The sequence below is a fragment of the Zootoca vivipara genome, chromosome 6, assembly GCF_965207765.1.
Source record: "Zootoca vivipara chromosome 6, rZooViv2.hap1.1, whole genome shotgun sequence".
NCBI lineage: Eukaryota > Metazoa > Chordata > Lepidosauria > Squamata > Lacertidae > Zootoca > Zootoca vivipara.
Window position 1 is genome coordinate 22,719,264 of NC_142589.1, and position 20,068 is coordinate 22,739,331.

The following is a 20,068-nucleotide window of genomic DNA, read 5'->3' on the forward strand; positions in this document are numbered from 1 at the left end:
CAAACTAGACTAGAAAGCCAGGAGTAAGACTGAAGAAGCATGCTTCTCTAGGCAACTTCCAGTCTAACTTCTCTGTGCAGCAGCCGACACCATATTTTAGCTTTCAGCTTGGTGGGGCCATGCAGTGCTCGAACAGAGATGCTGCTAACTTGCACAGTCAGCTGCCTTCCTCATACCACTCGCCAATCCAGCAGCTCTGAGGCTTCCATATGTAGGATCAGTGATCCTCTACAGCACATGAGCCAGCATTTGGTCATTATGGGGCAGAATCTCAACACACATGGTTGGTAGGAGGCAGGCTGTGTCAGAATGCATCAAGTTGGTGGAGGACTTTTTGCTCTGTGGGCCAGGGAGCAGCATTTCCCAGGAGATCGATCTTCAGCTGAATCTCAAGAGCGTGGAGTAAGCAGGGTGAGGAAACACCAACTTTCCCCAGAGATCTTTCAGCCATGTTCCCTTGCTATATGGTCAACTCCCCATTTGCACAGGGGTTTTATTCTGGGTCTTTGCGCACGTTGGTGGAGCGCGCATAAGCCCACCCCCTTCTGCCCCCTTCAAGGGCTGGAAAAAGCATGAACACTGGCGGTCACGTGCCAATCGAACACACACAAAATAGTCGCTGCCCGTACTAATCCCTCTGTTGCTTGACAGATTCCTAGGGACACCACCCTTCGAATCATGTGGTTTTCTCTTGACCACCCAGAACTGTGTGTTTATACACCAAAAGTATATCTCCCTGGTCCAAGGGAGGCTTCATCTCCCAAGCCCCCTTCTGAGGTCCTGGGACAGTTTTTATGAAGCCGAAAGCACTGTTTAAAGATTATAACCCTGGACAAGTATAGTCCAAAGACAGGTATATTTATATATTCTCTGGCACCCCACCTTCCTTCCAGCAGCTTGGTGCAGGGAACATAAATGTCATACTATAGGGCTATTGCAAGGTTAAAGTCCAGTGCTTTTGTCAGCTGCACCACACTGTTTTTCTTGTTACACCCTTCCATGTCTTCACACCAATTGGAGTTCAGTGCAATAGGTGCTGATAGCAGCCTTGCGTGGGCAAGCAGACTCTAGTCCACAAAAGCTGGTGCCTCAGCGGATCTCTTTAAGGTGCTGCAGAATTCATCTTTGTGCTGACTGTAACAGGACTAGCACGTCTGCTCTTCTGGGATTTGCTGCAAGCCACGGGCAGGGAGGCTCTGGTCTGCAAATCGAACATGGCCCATGAGGTTCTTCTGGCTGAATGACTGCCACCTGCCCTAAACTCTGCAACCTGTGTGATTTCTGGCAGGTGGGCTAGAAAGGGGATTGCAGGCACTGCCTGTTATCAGCACTCACTATCACACACAGTATTTTGAAGGCTCTGGCGATCTGATTATGGTCAGGGCTTGCAGAGTGCAATGGTTTGATTTCAAACCACATGAGCTAAAATGGGCCACCTGATGTCATGCCAGTGGTTACCAACTGGGTGACTGCACCCTCCTGCTGAAGTGTGGGCTGCAAGAGGATAGGGGACATAATGCTCTGGTAGCCTGCTCAGATCCAATTCCACACCCCTGTTGTAAGCAGTCAGCCAAGCATGCTCAGCAAGGACCTTGGAACCCTTTGCAAGGTGAGATCTTTCTGTTAGACAGGCAGCAGAACTGAGGTTGGGAGAGCCCTCCAAGGCTACCCAGATTTCCACTTGGCATTAGAACATAATCTTCCCACCCCACCGATTCCCAGTTGTGTGCAACTGTATCCTTTTTTCCTTTCTAGAGCTGCCTTGTGAGTACCAGATTCCTTGGTGAGCTTTTTTGGTGGCAGATGCAGGGATGATGTGTAATTGCAGAATAGGGGAATTGGGGGGGGGGGTTCTTTAGTTTTTGTTTCTTATTTTGCTCTGCACAAAAAATAGACAGAAGTTCATGATGTGGAAAGGAAATGTAAAAAAAATCCAACTGTGTCAGCACTGAAATAGTCATCTGAAGCAGTCGTAACTGTAAGTGCTTCTCATCAGGCTGGTTTTGCTTCCCATGAAGGATTACAGGGGAGATGAGAATTTCTTCCACCAGCGAAAGTATGGGCTATAATTCACTCGAGATGCTGTTTGCTATGCTTGGCATGCAATTCTCCTATAATTAGACTTAACTAAGTATAGAAGAAGATGTTCCTCTCCGAAATAAAGACTTTCCCCAATCTGCTGTAAAAGCTTATCTCTTATCTCAGTTTGCCGGGGGTGGGGGTTGTTGCCAAAAAAATTAGATGTTAATAGCCATCAGGAAACTCTGGAGTGTGTTGGGTGATAAATCTGCATAGTCAAGATAATGCAATCTCTCCAGATTCTCAGCTCTGCAGTCACAGGCAGATGGGCTGTGTGTGTTTCCGCTCTGTCTTTCATTGAAACTGTTGCCCTTTTGATTATATTCTGTTATCTGGGTTTGGTTGAATGAATCTTGCATGCGTCTGAATTATTGATAGTTTGTTTGCAGCATTTTTTGAAATTTGGGGAGAAGTAACTGAAACTTAAGTGAATTAGGAGCTTGCAGGATTCTACCCCCACCCCAGTAGAAAAACTGCAGCACCAGCAGTCCGCATCGCCCAGCGGTTTGGCCCAAAGGGAAGCTAAAGTGAAATGGTGAATAAATGATTTCTTATTAAATCCCAGAGATTAGCTAAAGAAATTTGGTTCTGGTGTTTTCTGAATGGTCAGCATTCCTTTCCTCCCATTAGGCTTGGACGTGGGCGGAATCGTTTACAGCCGTTCTTAATTAGGCCTTGTGATGCATGGGAACACGCTTGAAGAGCGGGAGGGAAATCCAGCAGAGACCTTGAAATGGGTGATGTTTGTGTAGGGGGAAATCCTCAACCCTTTGCATTCCAAGAGTTGTGCTTTGAAAAATCTGTTCTAGAAACGCGCTTGGCATTCTCCTGCGAAGAGGTTCTGCCTCCCAACTTGTTTTCTAGGTGCATGCATTTAAAAATGTAAATCTAGGTTTGCAAAGAGGTGTGTCACATAGGCATATTTGGCAGTGAGCTTGAGGTGGCCACGTTGTCTTTGTGGAATGTGTGCTTGGTGGCTTGGTTTTAGGTTTACTGAAAATGTATTTGGAAGGTGCTGGAGAGTATGTATATTTGTGCATGTGTGCACGTGCATGTACTTCTGTCTGAACTCTGCTTTGACTGCTGCATGCTCTGAATATGTTTTGGTTTTGATTTTCAGTGCTCAGTGACCCACAGACGAGAGCCATCTATGACATATATGGAAAGAGAGGCCTCGAAATGGAAGGATGGGAGGTAAGACCATTGCAGCCAGATAGGACCTGCAAGTTGTTCAGTCTCGGAGCCACTTTCATTGGTGTTGTCTGGGCTATAAGTGACAAACTGCAGGTGCATGCAAAGACTCCTGTGCCCATGTTACTCAGGACAAGCTCAGGCTTTCACCTCTGACAGTTGATGACCTTCTCCATCCAGTGGAAAATCCTTTCCTGCTCTTCAACTTGGACATCAAGCTGATCCAACATTAACTGAGAAGTGACTTTTGAGTTTCTTCAGTGTGGCAATGCTGTGGTGTTTAAACAACAGAAGAAATCAAAACTCGCCACTGCTCAATTGGTCATTCTTTCCCTCTGCCCCACTGAGTGTGTTGAAGCAACTTTCATTTTACCCTTGGTTTGGGGGTGCAGTCACTCTGAGCCTGGAAATGCGGTGCTGTGGATAGAGAGGCTCCCAACTCCCCGAAGAGGAGCTTGGCCACAGAGAGTGCATCATTCCCCCACACCCCCTGTTATCCTAGGAAGTTGGCCATTGGTTAGGAGTGCAAAGAGGCAACTTTACACACCTACGTGCAAATGCATCCTAAACAGCCTATATTCCCTCAGCTGTGTGATGGAAAGTGGATACGAAAACAAGCATTTTAAGAAACTGAAAGCATGGTTAAAGGCAGAGTTGGCTGCTCAGGTTCTCATTCATCAGGGTCGTAGCCTAACATCTAATGGTGATAAAAAAACACCTGTTGACTTCACTGTCTTCATTGTTAGGTACACAAAGCACCCCCCCTCCCTCCATATTCACTCAGATATGTTATACTGTTATAGTGCCCCATAGATAAAAACAAGCTTCATCGCATGACTCATACTCTAATGCCAAACCTAACCAGCAGAGCTTGTTTTATGGAGCCACCATCAAGGCTGGTTCTGTGTTCCTGCAGCTGCAGGATGAATTGTGTAATATAGATCCTGCCCTGCTTCAGTAATAGCTTTCACTCTGGGGAGGCAGTTGGTGTTACTTTTTAAAACATCTGCCAGTATTCTCTGTGGGGAGGGGATGGAGCTCAGGGGTAGAGAATCTGCCTTGCAGGCAGAAGGGCCCAAGTTCAATCCCTGGCATCTCCAGATAGGGCTGGGAGAGACTGCTGCCTGAAACTTTGGAGAACCGCTGCCAATTGGTGTAGACCATGGGTAGGCAAACTAAGGCCCGGGGGCTGGATCCGGCCCAATTGCCTTCTAAATCTGGCCCGCGGACGGTCAGGAATCAGCGTGTTTTTACATGAGTAGAATGTGTCCTTTTATTTAAAATGTATCTCTGGGTTATTTGTGGAATTTGTTCATTTTTTTCCTCTTCAAAATATAGTCTGGCCCCCCACAAGGTCTGAGGGACTGGGCCGCCCCCTGCTGAAAAAGTTGGCTGACCCCTGGTGTAGACAGTACTGAGTTAGGTGGACCAGTGATCTGATTCAGTATAAGGCAGCTTCCTGTGCTCAGAGCCCTCAAGCTTTCTTGCCTTTTGCTTCTTTCCTGTCAATGTTGGTATAGTTGCTAGTGAAAGGGAAGTGGTGAGGAAGGGGTCTGCGTGGGAGTGTGTGAGGGGCCTGGGGTGGTGGTCTCTATTATGGCTTATTTGTTATGCGGTGCTTAGCCACTCACCTTTGAGAGCATTTGGGCTGGTACCTATCATTATTATCGACTAAGTTCCTGAAATTGCTAAGTGTTGTACAGAATTTGAAAGTTCACTATTTAAAAATAGCAGCTTTGGGGGAGGAAAGGGAGGGAGCATCAATCAGGGAGAGAGAAAAGGGCACAGGGGAAGTCCAGTTGAGAGTGCTGGTTTAGTCTGGTCAAGAAGTTTGGGCCCTGTATAGCAAAGGCCCCAGAGAGGAACCAATAGAGAAAGAAGGTTGCTCTAGACCAGGGGTCCCCAAACTTACCCGGCTTTGGGCCGGATGCCCGTCGCGCCGATTGCGTGGCGGGCCGGAGGGTGGGGGAGCGGGCGCGGGAGTGTGCGGCTGTGCGTGCCCATGCGCATATGCTATTTCTGGCACACTCCCGACCTGGAAAGCATCGGAAATAGCTTGTGTGCATGTGCAGAAGCCTCCTCTGACCTGGAAGTACACCGGAAATGACGCGCGTGCGCACAAGCGATTTCTGTCGCTTTTCCAGGTTGGAAGTCGGCAGCCGCACCGCACCGCGCCGGTAAGAGCGGGCGGCGGGGGTCCCCGGGGGCTGCATAAAAGAGCCTCGGGGGCCATATGTGGCCCCCGGGCCGTAGTCTGGGGACCCCTGCTCTAGACGAGCATTGGATGTGGAGACACTGGAAAGTACATAAAAGGAGCTTAAAGTGAAGGCGTGAAGAGAAGGGAATGTAGTTGCTGGAACAGAACTTGGGTGGCGATACCACCTGAACAATGAGCAGGAAATGTCATGAGAACCTAAGAAGAGCCTTGCTGCTGAATCAGGCCAAGGGCCCATCTAGTCCTTATCCTCCACAGATTTGTCCAACCCCCTTTTAAGAGCATCCATGTTTGCAGCTAGCACTGCATATTGTGGGAGCGAATTCTGGGTCTTATTATTTCCAAAGAATTCTATTTATCCTTCCATTTTATTTGAAGCATTTGCAATCTACCCTTCACCTCAAGGTCCCAGAATAGAGAATACGTATGCATGGGGGAAAATTGCAACAATAATACACCAAAAAGAATGCTACAGTGATAATATGATTTATCATAAAATGACAGCACAGTAGCAGCAGCAAAAATAGCCACACTCAGAATGCTGGAAGTGTTTCTTAAATATTGCATGTAACAGTTTCAAAGCTTTGTTAAGTTGTCTTTACATTTCCTCACCCTTTAAAAACTTGCAATTTTAATCTGGCATTTTCCCCTCGCTAGTTTTCAGTAGCATACTAACAGCCCCCGCTCCCAGTCTGTTGCCGTTTAGATTGTAAGCTAGTGGACAGACTTGAATCTATGCCTAGCTGTTGAGGCAGTAAACAATGGTGATGATAGACAAAGGATGTGGCCCCTGGTTTGTGTGCAGATAACCCAGGTTGTGTCTGTTTGTCTAATAGCAAACCTCCCTCCCAGGCTTGCTTAGCTCACATGGTGTCTGAGAGGTGAAAAAGCCACTTTTTGAGAACAGATACAACATGTAACAAATAAGAACAAATCGAAAACCTGTTTTTAAAAAGTATCCAGTAAAACCACTGCAGTGAACACAGAAGACAGATCAAGCTCTTGCTGGCCTCATTGGGATGCCAAGGGGCAGGTGTTCTTGACCTTGCAGTTAGCCCTGTCAGATGTGTTTGGAATGCGCAACTTGCTCTATAATCTGATGCCTAGAAATTGAGTGAATGGAGACCCTTGGAGCCATTTTTTTGCTTCCTCCTGCCACAAGGAATGTCAGAGATAAAGTAATTTAAAGTCATTAATTCAGGTTTGCAGAGGTTAAGCGGTTTGGATTCTCCACAACAAATCTCACCCCTTCTGGCCTTGCTAGACTCAGCTGATTTAATCCCCTCGTTTCCATCAAATAGTTTTAGAACCTGGTATTGGGGGGGTAGGGAGAGTGAATGTGATTTCTTCCCCAAACTCAGGCCTCTTAAACTTTCTGCTACAACCTGTGCTCAGAGTTGGGGCCTCTGCAGCGAAGGAAATGTTTCTGTTCTGGGGGAAATTACATTTCCATGGCACTCAGAATGCAGCGCCTTCCTTAGGAAAGGCAAATCTCCACCTGTCAAATAAAGCTGTTGTGGTCTTGGTTGCCGCCTTAAGAAACAGCTGTCTTAAGAAACAGCTAGGTTAGGCAGTCTTATAGGTACATGTTTGGAGAATTACTCTTGTGTAGTGACTAAGGGTTGTATCCAACCAAATTCTACTCAGAGTAGGGCATTGAAATTAATGGACCTAAGCTTAGTTGTCTACAATGGGCCTACTCTCTGTAGGGCTAGCCTTGGATACAACCCAAAGACTGAGCCCAGAAGTCACCGCTTCAAATTTAAACTTTGCCATGAACTCACTTAGTCCCTTTAGACAAGCCCTACTACCAGCAGCAGCCGCAGGCATGCCACATTTGCAATATGGGGGAAGATAGTATTGATGTCACTTGTGGGGTTGTACAGATTCCTGAGAAAATGTAGATGAAGCACTTTGAACACCAGAAACTGCCTTAGACAGTATGTATATGTAGCTCAGTATTGTCTACACCAACTAGCAGCAGCTCTCCAGAGTTTCAGGCAGGGTTTTCCCCTCAGCCCTACCTGCAGATGCTAGGGGTTAAACCTGGGACATTCTGCATGCAAAGCAGATGCTCTGCCACTGAGTTATTTAAAATACTCTATAAAAAGTGAAGATTGTTACCACAAGTGCAAAAACCCTGGTGCCTGTGAAATTGGCCTTGTGCTGCTGGCCTTAGATTCACTTACATTTACACCCCACCTTCCTTCCATGGTGGAACATGGGGTGGTGCATTTGGGGACATGTGGTGGTTTCCCATCCAGGAACTGGCTGGATCCAAACCTGCTGAGCTTCAGCAAAGTAACCTCATGTTTGAATGCACTGGTGTGCTGCCATTATTGTAATTTGTGCCTGCTTTGCCATTTATGGGCTGAAAGACACACACACACACACACACACACACACACACACACACACACAAAGTTGTGGTGTAAGATGGATTCTCGGGAAACTAAAGAACCTCAACTTACTGCTTGAAATTCATTTATTTGGGTGCCTGGCATATCCTGCACTGAGCAGTTGTCTCTCTTTGGAATGACACTCCTTGTTTTGTTATATTATGCTGGTACACTTTCAGTTCAAGGGACGTCATGTTTTGTGTGGGCTCCCTGCTAGGGTTGCCAGGGTCTCATATTGCATGCATTCGTTTTTACAAAGTCAGGTGCCAGGAGTGTAACTGGTAACTCTAAATAAAACAATAAAAGCTCTGTGCCTTTGTCTAGGAGGGAACAACACAGAAAGAGAGAGAATGTTGCAGCGTGAAGAAAGGAAACAGAAAGCCCTTCTGAGCCTGCCCGTCTATAGAGAATTAAAAGCCCTTGAGCGTTTCCAGTTGCATCTCTGATTAAACGCCCCACAGTTGTTCGTTTGTTTGTTTGCTGGCTGTCCTGCTGCCAAATAACCTCTAAATGCTTGATTCCCTCTCCCGCAGGTGGTGGAAAGGAGGAGGACACCTGCTGAGATCAGGGAGGAATTTGAGCGTTTGCAGAGAGAGAGGGAAGAGAGGAGGCTTCAGCAGCGGACTAACCCCAAGGTAAAAGGCTAGAGTGCCCTCTTGGCATGGAGGAAGTGTTCATGAGATAGCAGGTGCTGGGAGCCTGTCTGTGTGTGCGTGTGTGCGTGTGTGTGTGTCTAGGTTGATGTTGTGGTCATCGTTATTGTACTTCCTTAATGGAGAAATGCATGAAATGTGAGATGAGGCTTCCAGAAGGGCACACACTTGGTCCTGGAGAAGCGCAACCGTCATGATGTGAATGCTGCCTCCTGACACTGCAATGTGGCCTTCGTATTCCTCCCCAAGTAGCACCACATGCCTGCTTTCTAGTAAGTGTCCAGAAGCAAAGGAAAAGGGTTGGGTTGGGAAGGGAGGGTTGGGAGCACGAAGGTTTAAATGTGAGTAAGCCAATGCATTTTTGGTTGGGGATAAGGATGAAGCAATTAGACAACAACAACAAAAAAGGTTCAAATCAAATCAAATTTCAAGGTTAAGTTACATACAATGTAGGTTTTGAGACTGTGAGATGGGGGATCACACCATGCAGTTAGGTGTTGAGGGGCGGAGTTCCAGGTGTAGGAGCCAGAACTGTATGAAGAGGGGCAGAGCTGGAAGCATAGAGGCCACAGACAGGAATGGTTGGGTATTAAGGGTGGAGGACAGAATGATGCATGTGCATTGAGAGCTTTTGAGTGAAACCTCACGGTTCTTGGATCACCATTCTCCACTGCCTGCTGCAGCCCAGGATGCCCCCCAAGTTGAGCTAGGAGGTGTCGAAGCAGGAGAAGTACCCAGCCGTGCCAAGTCACAGGAACCTTCCAGCAGCAACTCAAAATTTCAAAACAAGTGCAGAAACTTTGGAATCTCTCCAGAGGCACAGCGAGGGCCTGTTTTCGAAATAACTTAATCATGCTCTCAGGCAAACAGCCGTCATCGATGAAACTGCTCCCAGCTCAAGAACCAATAAACCCAGGCACTTTCGTGTTTCAGGCTTGTGTGTTTTAAAGCTGTCCAAATGTCAGCCAGAAGCAGCAATGCAGGGAGACCCTTTCCCAGGTGTGCCATGGATTTGTGTAGGTGCAGTGTTGGTTTGTAAAACTCCTACTTACAGCCACCTGCCAATCTTCTTGCTCTTCCCTCTGCCCCGGATCAAATGCAGCCCCTAGTCACATGCTGCAGAGCTGCAGTTGCATCCCTTGGGCCAGTGCGCCCAGTCTCTTGGCATACTGGCTTATTTGGATCTTGGATGGCACCTAGCTTGGTGACGGAGGACCTGCTTTCCATGCCAGAAGCCCCAAATTCATTCCTTAGCATCTTCAGCAGAGCACACCAGACCTCTGGAGGGCTGCTGCCAATTAGAATAGACAGTAGTGGTGTGGGTGTGGTACAGAGCTGGGGCTTGCATCCCCATCACCCCAGTCCTTGTGGTATGTAGGGTCATGGTTGGAACTACGTATTGAGATGGCGGGGGGCATGCAGCTTTCAGTTCAGGACTTCCAAGTCCAGTGGCATGAGCTGGATCGTGGCACACAGCACACATGAAGAAACTCCTATGTTGCCCAAGGAAGAGCAGAGAGTCAGGCTCCCAGGCCCACAATGGTTCACTGAGCCAGATCTAGTCTCAAACCCTGATATGCCCTTGTTTCAAGGCCCAGATTCCTTTATCTAGCCTCCCAGCTGTGCTCGCAATTAGTTGCAGCGTCTAGGTGCACTAACGTGTCTTGAACTGCTCCAGCATTAAGACTCAAATTGGTGCCAAACATCTCTAAACTTCTAAAGCCCCTGGGCTGAGCTTTACCTTGACCCTCCTTGGATCAAGATGAGCTACAGATCAGTAACTGCCTGGCTTTTTAAACAATTGTCACATGCTTTGGACAGTGGCATGGTGCAGAGATTCCTGAGCTTTCTCAGGCGGGTGAAGTCAGCTAGGGCTGATGAACACAGCGGCATTTCCTCTCTTCAAAGTCTTCTCTCAAACTATGGAATGTATTTTTATGTTCATATTTGGTCGTATCTTCAAGTCAGAGCATTGTACAGCATCCTAAAAGATAACAGTTGTATAAAATGCCAAATATATTGCAGATATAAACACACAGCTGAAATAACACAACACCAATGCGGATTCCCTGCGGCTAAAAGCTTGCCCAAATAAAAAGTGTCTTTCAGATGTGGCTTTCCTTTCCTTTTCATTATCTGCCCCCCTCTTCCCCCCTGAACAGCTGGTGCTTTATATCCATCATTGTCGTAAGCGTTCTGCTCTTTTATTTTTATTTTTTTAAACTCCAGTTTTGGTGTGGTGAATTGGTTATGAACTTCTTGCGCATTGTTTTTGTGCACACTAAAATGATGTGTTGGGTTGTTTTCCCCATTAGGTACTTAAAAGCACTTCCAAACCTGCTCCATTGTTGCTGTCCAATAGAACAGATATGCCTTATCTTAGCACCCAGACCTTGCAGTGCCAAGAGGCTGTCTGGATTCTAGGGCAGCCTAAAGGCCATTTCCTTTTGGGCCTAAGGAATCCGGCATCAAGACTGATGGTAGGGTCGTCAGATCTACCCTGGGTTTGGCTGATGGAGGTGGAACCTTTGCAGAGGAATTCTTGCCCTACTGTTTTTGACAACTTTTCTTCATCCTTGGCTGAGCTGGATATGCTTGTCCTTTTACCTCTAGCCCCACCCCTCTCTAGTGGTATAAATCACATGCAGGGAGCATTTGTTTCTGGCCAATATGAATGAGCACACCTTCTCTTCTGTAAATAGAGTAAGACAGCACTCCTTGATTGGGAGTTGGCATCCTTGAAAAGGTACCCTGTCCTTGGGGGGGGGGCGCGGCAGTCATAATTCAGTTGTAGGACACATGCTTTGGATGCAGAAGGGCTTGGGCTAGATGGCTCTGGGTAGCAAGTCTGGTAAAGATGCCCACTGCCAGTCAGAGGAGGAGAAAAAGCTAATGCTGGGACCATCGTATTTGGGTAAACTGCAAGGCAACTGTTAGTATTGGGACCCACACATGGTTTCCCTTTTCCTGGATGATCCCTGCCCCAAAGGATCTGAAGTGCATTTTTGCCTGTGTCACACACGTGCCCTTTCCCCCCTGGCATTCTGAACCATGGAGCAGGCAGGTGCTGGCAGTGACTCTGTGATTTTGGACACTGCAACATATCCTTGTTTTTTCTTTTCCTCCTTGTGCTCTCTCTCCCTTGGGTGTTGAAGATGGGTAAACATTATTCAAACAAACAAAAAGTAACATGTGTGCTGTTGACCCCAAATTTTGGATTCTGTGACCCACATAAATCACGCCACTTAATTTTGCATATTGGTTTCTGCTAGTTTGTGTGCAGAAGCAATGAGGTCTTGGCTGGAATCCCTGGGGACCACCTTTGGCCTCTGCTCCACTGGCTTTTGAGGTTTTAGCATGCAGTTCTCCCTTGTTTCCCAAGCTGTCTTTGTAATTTCCTTTCCTTACGATAAAAGCTGAGATTCCCAGGTAGCTGAAAACTCCTTACTTTCCCACATTCATCATATTCTTAAACTCTTATGTGGAATTGTAGAAGGGTGAAAGGCCTGAGGGCATCTAATTCACCAGGTGGTGTGCTCTGCAAGTGTCTGGTTTTAACTCTGCAACTAAATAGAAGGCACCTTTGATGGGCTGCACTAGTGCATGAGTCCCAGGCCATGTCTTGGGGTTCCAGGGTTTGTAGAGAGCAAGGGGCCTTACTTGTCTCAGGTTCCAAGCAATTCCAACAAAGAAACAGCTCGGTGTTTTATTCCCCCCCCTGACTCCAAAAATAAAACATATCCCAAAATACCTTTGTCACCTAGCCCAGCATGGGGTAGCTGCGCTTTCATCTTCCTGTCTGACTCGTTGCACAATTAGAGGTGGGGATATGATGCTGAGTTTTCTAGGTGCTGTTCCAACTAAGAACTTGCCAGGCTCTGCTTGTGTCATGCTAGAGGTGGGCAAGGAGAGCCCAAGGAGCCAGTACACCTCTGACTCAAGGACGTCACATTGCCCACCTCTGACTCAGAGCAGTCCACCTCAGAAGGCTCCATGCAACTAGAGTCTCCCCTCTACTGGAGTAAATAACCACTGGAAGAGAGAGACTGGTGCCCTTTCAGCAAAGAGTACCTCTAAGTCAGGCATCCCCAAACTCTGCCCTCCAGATATTTTGGTACTAAACTCCCATCATCCCTAGCTAACAGGACCAGTGGTCAGGGATGATGGGAATTGTAGCCCCAAAACATCTGGAGGGCCGAGTTTGGGGATGCCTGCTCTAAGTGAAGGAGGAACAGAGCTGCAAGTTGAGAATTAACTGCAGCTGGAGCTCTGCTCTCATGCAGAACTCAAGGAGCTGTCCAGGGTACCTCTTGTCTTGCCTCTGCTGAGGTCAGCATCAGAAGGCAACCAAACATTTAACCAAAGCAATGGTTCGGTTCAGCCAAACCATGGTGCTTTGGGGGAAAGCCCCATGAGCATGCCCTTCCCCTCCCCTCCTCTTCATGAGTGTTCAACTTCTGCTGCTTTCTGGTACGATCAGACTCTAGCTGCACATTCCACCTTCACCATCAAGCAAGATTTGTGCTTGCCTCCTGAGCAAGGTGGCCCAGCCAGCTTCAAACCACGGTTTGCATTCTGGTTTGGAGGACAGTTTCAAAAAAATGTTTCAGATGTAGCAAGAAACGGTGGTTTGATCAAACCAGGACGTAGGTAGTAGAAGTAGATGAAGGTAGATGATGTCTCTGTGAACCAGAGGCTTGTCCTCTTAACACCAAGCTGTATTTTGGCTGATGTGGGCAAAGCTGATATTGGCCATCATCAGCCTGGTGCCTTCCAGATGGTTTTGGACTGGGAATCCCATCAGCTGCCACTGCCACCAGTGCTTCCATCAGCCCCAATGGACTGCCTCATGGCCTCCAGACCTTCCTCAAAGCCCAGGTTTAAATATTTTTTTCCCTTCCTGTGTCCACAGCACAGTGATGATAATGAGAGGCTACTCGCTCTAAGAATACAAAGGTTTATCTATCGACATCTCTCTTTCTTCCGAACAACTGTTTGTTCCCTGCTCGCTCCCCGGGGATGCAAACCGTTTTACAGTATATAATTTAATTCTTTTCTTTTATGGCAGCCTTTCTCTCTTCTGCTCCAACAGTGTTATCGCTGGAAAATTAAATTAAAACTGTTAAGGGAGCAATCCACCAGGCTCTGCCGAGGAGGCACGAGAACAATTGAAAGGAACGCAGCCGCGGAACTGCCACGCTGGGTGGATTCCTCCCTTTTTCTTGCGTACAGGCTGTTTTGTGAAGTGGGGGGGGGGGTTCAGGAAGCAGCCATGTACAGGTCACATGTGTGGCTTAATACTGTGGTTTTATTCTTGATATGGGTGCTGCTGATATTTCACTGTTATCTTAACTGTATTATGTGATTTGTAATATTATTTATTTATTTTTATTTTTAAAACTGCTTTGATGCCACTTCTGACAAAAAGCGGCGTATAAGCCTGTTAAACAGTAATCCTCATAATATATGGATGTGACGTGTAATTGTGTGTTTTTGCCTTTAGTACTATGCCTGGTTATAAATGCTCCAAAATGGCATAGTACCTTACCAACTATTTAATGGAGACTAACCACTTGTGGTGGTGGTGGTGGTGGTGGTGGTGGTGGTGGTTGTTGTTGTTGTTTTGAGGGGGAAGTGGTCCCAGTGCACTCCACCAAATACACCTCCTCTTGGGATATGAGAGTTGGCCATCTGAGGCTATGGAGATGAGTGGAAGCTGAAAGACAAGAGTTTGTGTGAGGGAGGGAGGGCAGGATGAAGCAGACAGGCAGGTGCAGTGAAGTCCCGGCTTCCTTGCCTCAACCAAACATTCTACTCACTTTCCATGTTTCTAAATTACATATTAAAATGGACATGGAGGTGGGGGTGTCTCTTGGAAGTGACTCCTTGTGTATCATCCTGCTTTGTCTGAGGTCAGTTGCCTCTCCTTCACGCCTACTTTGAACCCATTTCATGGAGATTTGCGGGTGGGGTGAGGTGGATAGTAGAGCATGCATCTTAAGCTTGAGGTTTGATGTCAGAAAGCTCTCAGGGCCCTGGTGTTCTGTGCACAAAGGCAGAGATGTTATCCTGTCCCTGCATCTCCATTGTGTAAGCCCTGTATGTCTGGAATGGCAACAAAGAGTTCAGTGCATTGGCAAAAGGGACCCATCTTGGCCTGTTTAGTTTTTCTTTTCAGCCGTGTGCACTCTTTCCTGCTCCTGCTGTCTCTTGCATGTGTACATAGAATCACAGAATTGTAAAGTTGAAAGGATCCCACAAGGATCATCTTGTTCACCCTATGCATCAGTTTACACATACATAGGGTCATGGCACATGAAAACCTAGATGTTTTGTAATTTGCATTATCCCTGGGACTGGGTCATGTGAATTTGTAGGGAGAGGACAGCCCAGGGAAGAGGGTAGGTAAGCAAGTGAGGGGCGGCACTTGTCACCCTGCACTCCTTCCCCTTGACTTCAGGAGCCTGACATTTCCAGTGAGGAGGCGGCTGCGTTTTGCCGCGGCTGTTGAGCGATAAAGAGGAGAGCCGCATTGTGAGCCGAAGCCTCTGCATCCGGTGATAAAAATCAGCCATCTGGGTGTTTACAGCAATTGCTTATTGGCATTCTATGGAAATGTCTCTCCAGGCAGCGTCCTGTGGAATTAGGTAGCACAGCTGTGATCGTTTCATACAAGAACGCGAGTTATTTTAAAATTTCCGACGGTTTATTAGTTCTATAAAATGGGCTTCAAATAAGTAAGCATTTCTAACCAGAAATAGGGAGCAATAAGCAGATGCGGGCAGCTTGGCAGGCTGCAAGTTGTCTGGTTGTGTGTTTTTTCTTTCTTTTTCTTTCTCTGTTTCAAGACACTGCGCTGGAGCGTTGGAGGATGTCAGTGACCTGCTGTGAGTAGAATGGTAATTCCAGCATATGAGAGGAAGGGTACTTCTGCCTCCCTTTGCAGGAGCAGGAGCATCACAGCCAGCATCTGAGAAGGCAGGGGGCTTGCAGACTGTCCAGTGGTTTGTGCCTGTTCTCCATTTGGCTTGATGACTGTAGGTGGGGGTTTCCCAGAGCAGTTTTTGTGGGCTGCAGGTAGCAGCCATGTGCAGAAGCGGAACAACTTTGCTAAGGGATGAGCTGAGGTGGTGCCTTTGGAGGGGCAGGCTATGGGGGAGGAAACTAGTCGTTTTTGCAATTATTACTTTTACCAGCTGTAGGGCAGCTCCATCTCAGCTGGTGAAATACCGTGAGGTCACAGGATATTGCACCCCCACCCCCACCCCAGTACATGGAAATAGGAGTGTGCCAGATATAAACCTGGAGTCCTCCTGGTGCTGTTTGGACTACAACTCCCATCAACCCCTGTGAGTGGTAAGGGATTATAGTAGCTGGACTCCAGCAACATCTGGAGAACACCAAATACTGCTCTAGTGGGAATCATGGAATTAGAGTTGGAAGGGACCCAAAGGGTTATCTAGTCCAACCTCCTGAAATTCAGGAATGGGTTGGAGCCAAAGGTGGGTCACAGCCAAAGCTGCAGGTCTCAGTTCAAAATATGGTCTTTGTGAAGCACTGGTTGCTGGTAGCTCTTTTTATTAGAACATGGCCTGAAGATGCAGCAGGAGCAGCATGGAAGCCCAGCTGTTCTGAGTCTAGTCAGCATCTAAACGGGAAGGCACCTGGGGACCTCCTGAGGGCCACCATATGCGTTCTCAGGTGGGAGGTGGACCACAGCATAAATGAAGTGCAAGAGCAAAAGAAAAGCAAAACACCATAATTGTTAAATATCTGGGATGAGTTGCAGATTGCCTCCCATGCCCTGATGATCAAGAGATTGTGTGGCCGCTTGTTTGAGTTTTTAGTTCATTTGGCCTTCTTCAGAACATATGCTTCCATGCCTGGCATTTAAAATGAGAAGAGGAGAGCAACAACAGAGTACATGCGTTTAGTTTCACGCTCTCTGGCCCCATTTGCATCAGTAGCTCAAATTGTTTCTTCTTGAAATGCCACAAAGTGGCTGAGGGTGTCATCTGAGCATTGGACTGTGTCCTCCTCCTTTTCCCTAGAGCTGCTGTTGCCGAAAATCTCATGAGGTTCTGAAAGCCTCTAACACTTGCACACAGCTCATTGTGGTTGCACAGCTGTGAGCATCTCCACTTGGCAAAAAGGCGCCTATTGCAACCTTGTTTATTTCCACTCCATGCTTCTGTGAACATAGTTATGCTCAGTGGTGTGCCGTCGGCAGCCCGTGTTATATTCTGGATGCAAGCACAGCCTCTCTCTCCTCCTCGTGTGCCAGGACCCGTCTTGGGTAACACCGCACATTCTCAGTTTCAGGCTGGTGCAAATGAAAGGGGAGTTGTGACGAGCAGAGCTATATTTCCCAAAAGAGAGAATTCTAAAATAAGATTGCAGGGTGCACACGGAAAGGTTGGCCCAGGGGTTCTGAAAGCACGTCTTCGACTGCCACCTCGAAGCGGCAGAAGATTGCACAGTGACCTTGTTCTATATCGGTGTGAAAAATATGCCCTGACCTGCCTTTCTCATATCACCTTTGCCATGAATGGTGGATTTAGTTTAGCAGAAAGATGTTCTTCTTCTGAATTAAGTTTCCCAGAGGCGCCTCTCTGGTGTTGCTTGCTGGCTGCACTCCATCAGGCTCTGTCCTACAGAAATTAATTGTGTGTACCTTTGCATGCTTTTCAGCCTCTCTCTGAGTTGCAGCCGTGGGTTCTGTTCTGCTAGTTGAGGCAGGCTCCTTTTGTCGCTGGATGACTCTCTACTGGATGTGTGAACCGACTCTTGAAAAGCAGTGCTTTTGAAATGGTAGGAGGCAATGCAAGGCAGCCCATTCTCTCAGGCAAGGCATCAGCCCCCCCCCCAATTTTGGCAATCATCAAATGATCAACACACATGTGCGAACTTGCCTTTAGCCATGGTAGAAATTCTCTTGTGTATTTTGGGCAATACAGGGGGGATGATCCTTCGGACCAGTTGTGATCCAAGGGCCATGGCTCAGGAGCAAAGCACAAGGTTTTGCATAAGAAAGGTCCCAAATTCAATCCCTGCCTTCTCCAGGAAGGGCTGGGAGGGACTTCTGCCTGAACCGCTGGAGAACAGCTGCCAGTCAGTATAGATCAGGGGTGGCCAGAAGATGGATCAGGATCTACTGGTGGATATCTGGGTACTGTGATGTAAATCAGCAAGGATTTCTGATTCTCAGTTGTTCAGCAGTACCAACAAAACTAACTTCAGGAAACTCTAACAAAAGAAAATAAAAAAAGTAAGGGGGACAGTTTCCAGGAGAGTAAAACTTGTGAGCTCTGTTTAGTTTTGGAACTCAAAATAAATTCCTGGGCTCTGAAAGATATTTATCTTTTGTACCGGGTGAAACACACTAGATCTCTCAAGCCTGTCTACAATAGACAATACATTGGTACCTCGGGTTACAGACACTTCAGGTTACAGACTCCGCTAACCCAGAAATAGTACCTTGGGTTGAGAACTTTGCTTCAGGATGAGAACAGAAATCATGCGGCGGTGGCACGGCAGCAGCGGGAGGCCCCATTAACTAAAGTGGTACCTCAGGTTAAGAACAGTTTCAGGTTAAGAACGGACCTCCAGAACAAATTAAGTTCTTAACCCGAGGTACCACTGTACTGATCCATAGAATCATAGAGTTGGAAGGAACTCTGAGGATTATGCAGCCCAACTCCTGTAATGCAGGAATATGCAGTCCCATACAGGGATCGAACCTGAAACCTTTACGTTTTCAGCACCATGCTCTAACCAGCTGAGCTATCTAGGTGGGCCAGTCGTCTGACTCAGTGTAAGGCAACATCCTATGTTCCTATGCATTGCATTGCCCCAAGACCTGTTGACTGGTCATTCTGAAGGGTGATAGAATGTGACAGCATCCTATGTTCCAAACAGGTTCCTCCTAGTATAATTAGACGCTGGAACGCAGATTAAGCCCCCGTTGGAATCAGTGGTAGAAGTTAGTCATTGGGATGTAAGTGCAGCTAACTTAGACAGCTCCCTCTGCTTCCTGGGTTTAGCTTATTCCAGGAGTCCCCCAAGCTTCACCCTGCTATTGCCCCCCACAAACCTCCTCCTGAACATTGTCAAGCAGTCCACTTAATGTCTTCTGCCTGCTGCATTGATTACAATGTGCTGTGCTAAATGCTGTACAGTATTTAGGTGTATTTTTATTTCTTATTTTGTTTATTATATGTTGCATTTTATTGTATTTCATAGAATTCACATGGTAGCACAATAACATGCACTGTAAGAAATAAAAGAAGCAATGAAAATACAGTTAAAAATCAATATGGATATTTAATGTGATGAATATCGCACCACCTGTCTTCACCCCACACATCCACATACATGCCACAGGCCACCTGGATGGACCCCTTGGTGATTCACAAACCACAGTTTGGGAACCCCTTGCCTATTCTGATAATATTTCACCTATGGAGATACTTAATTTTGCTTTTAATTTAGACCATATGGCTAAACCTGGCGTGGAGTCACTGTTGCTTAAGCTTAGGGTCCTTCAATTTTATCACTCTGTTCATAATTACGCTGCTCTTGGCCCTTGAGGAATAATGTGTTTAATTTAGGGCTGCTTTCTTTCTGCTTTGATTTTTCCTCCACCAACCCAGCCACTGCTGCCGCTGCCGCCTCTCTCCAGCATGTCTCCGCTGTACGTCTGTGACCTTGGAGCAAAGACTGTCCCCCTCTCTGCCTGTGTTTCAGCGCTAGCTGTCTGGTTCTTTCTTGACTTTCCTCCACGATTAGCCTGGTCCGTGGCCTTCCACTTTATCCCTAGCCAGGGCTTGTCTGGGTTGCTTGACTGTCATCTTGTATTCTACAGAGGGAGAGAAAACGTAGAAACCAGTTGTTTCATGTTTGAAATCTGTGTTCTTTGTAAACAGGTTTATTTTTTAAAGAAATTGTCATTAGATAGAACAAAACTTCTGAAAACCATAGCAAGCAGTCTTATTTGAAAATATTTACTGTTTGGTTTTTCGATGGGTGGGACACTGATCACAGTAAAGACCTTCCCTTTGGGTTATGATCTCAAAGCCTGTGTCTCTGGAAAATGCCTTTGATGGTCATGGGATGTGCTTTCTGGCTTTCTTGAGGCTGGGGAAGTATAGAGCCCATGGCTGCCAGAACACCTGAAGAGAGATCATTCACCAAGCCAAATGGCAAGATGCCCACCTTCCTCCTGACTACCCCAGACCTGCTGCGCTGGACAACTTTATACTTCGGAAGCCAGCTTTTCTAATGTGCTAAAGGCAGCCTCTTTGCTGTAGTGCATGTATTCCAATCGAACGGTTGTTTAGCTTGAGAGATGTCCAGGGCATGAGAAGCCCATTTACTGCATACATTACATTGCTTGAAAGTATCTGGGCGTCTTCCCCCTTCAGCAACAAAAAGGACGCCTCGCCATTTGCCACCCTGGAATGATCTCCTTCCTTTGGTGTAATAAATTGCTTTACTTGCTTGCGAAGGTTGTAGTTCTTGTGCTGGCATTT

The 20,068-nt window shown here is 47.0% G+C and overlaps 1 protein-coding gene across 1 annotated transcript in view; it reads left to right on the forward strand.

Annotated features, from left to right (window-relative positions):
- The window catches only part of DNAJC11 (DnaJ heat shock protein family (Hsp40) member C11), a 56,179-nt gene that overhangs the window by 14,291 nt on the left and 21,820 nt on the right, over positions 1-20,068 (forward strand). Inside the window, exons 3-4 of the mRNA XM_035120202.3 lie at positions 3,200-3,273; positions 8,418-8,519. Coding sequence (XP_034976093.2) covers positions 3,200-3,273; positions 8,418-8,519 — 176 coding nt within the window. The remainder of the gene's footprint in view (positions 1-3,199; positions 3,274-8,417; positions 8,520-20,068) is intronic.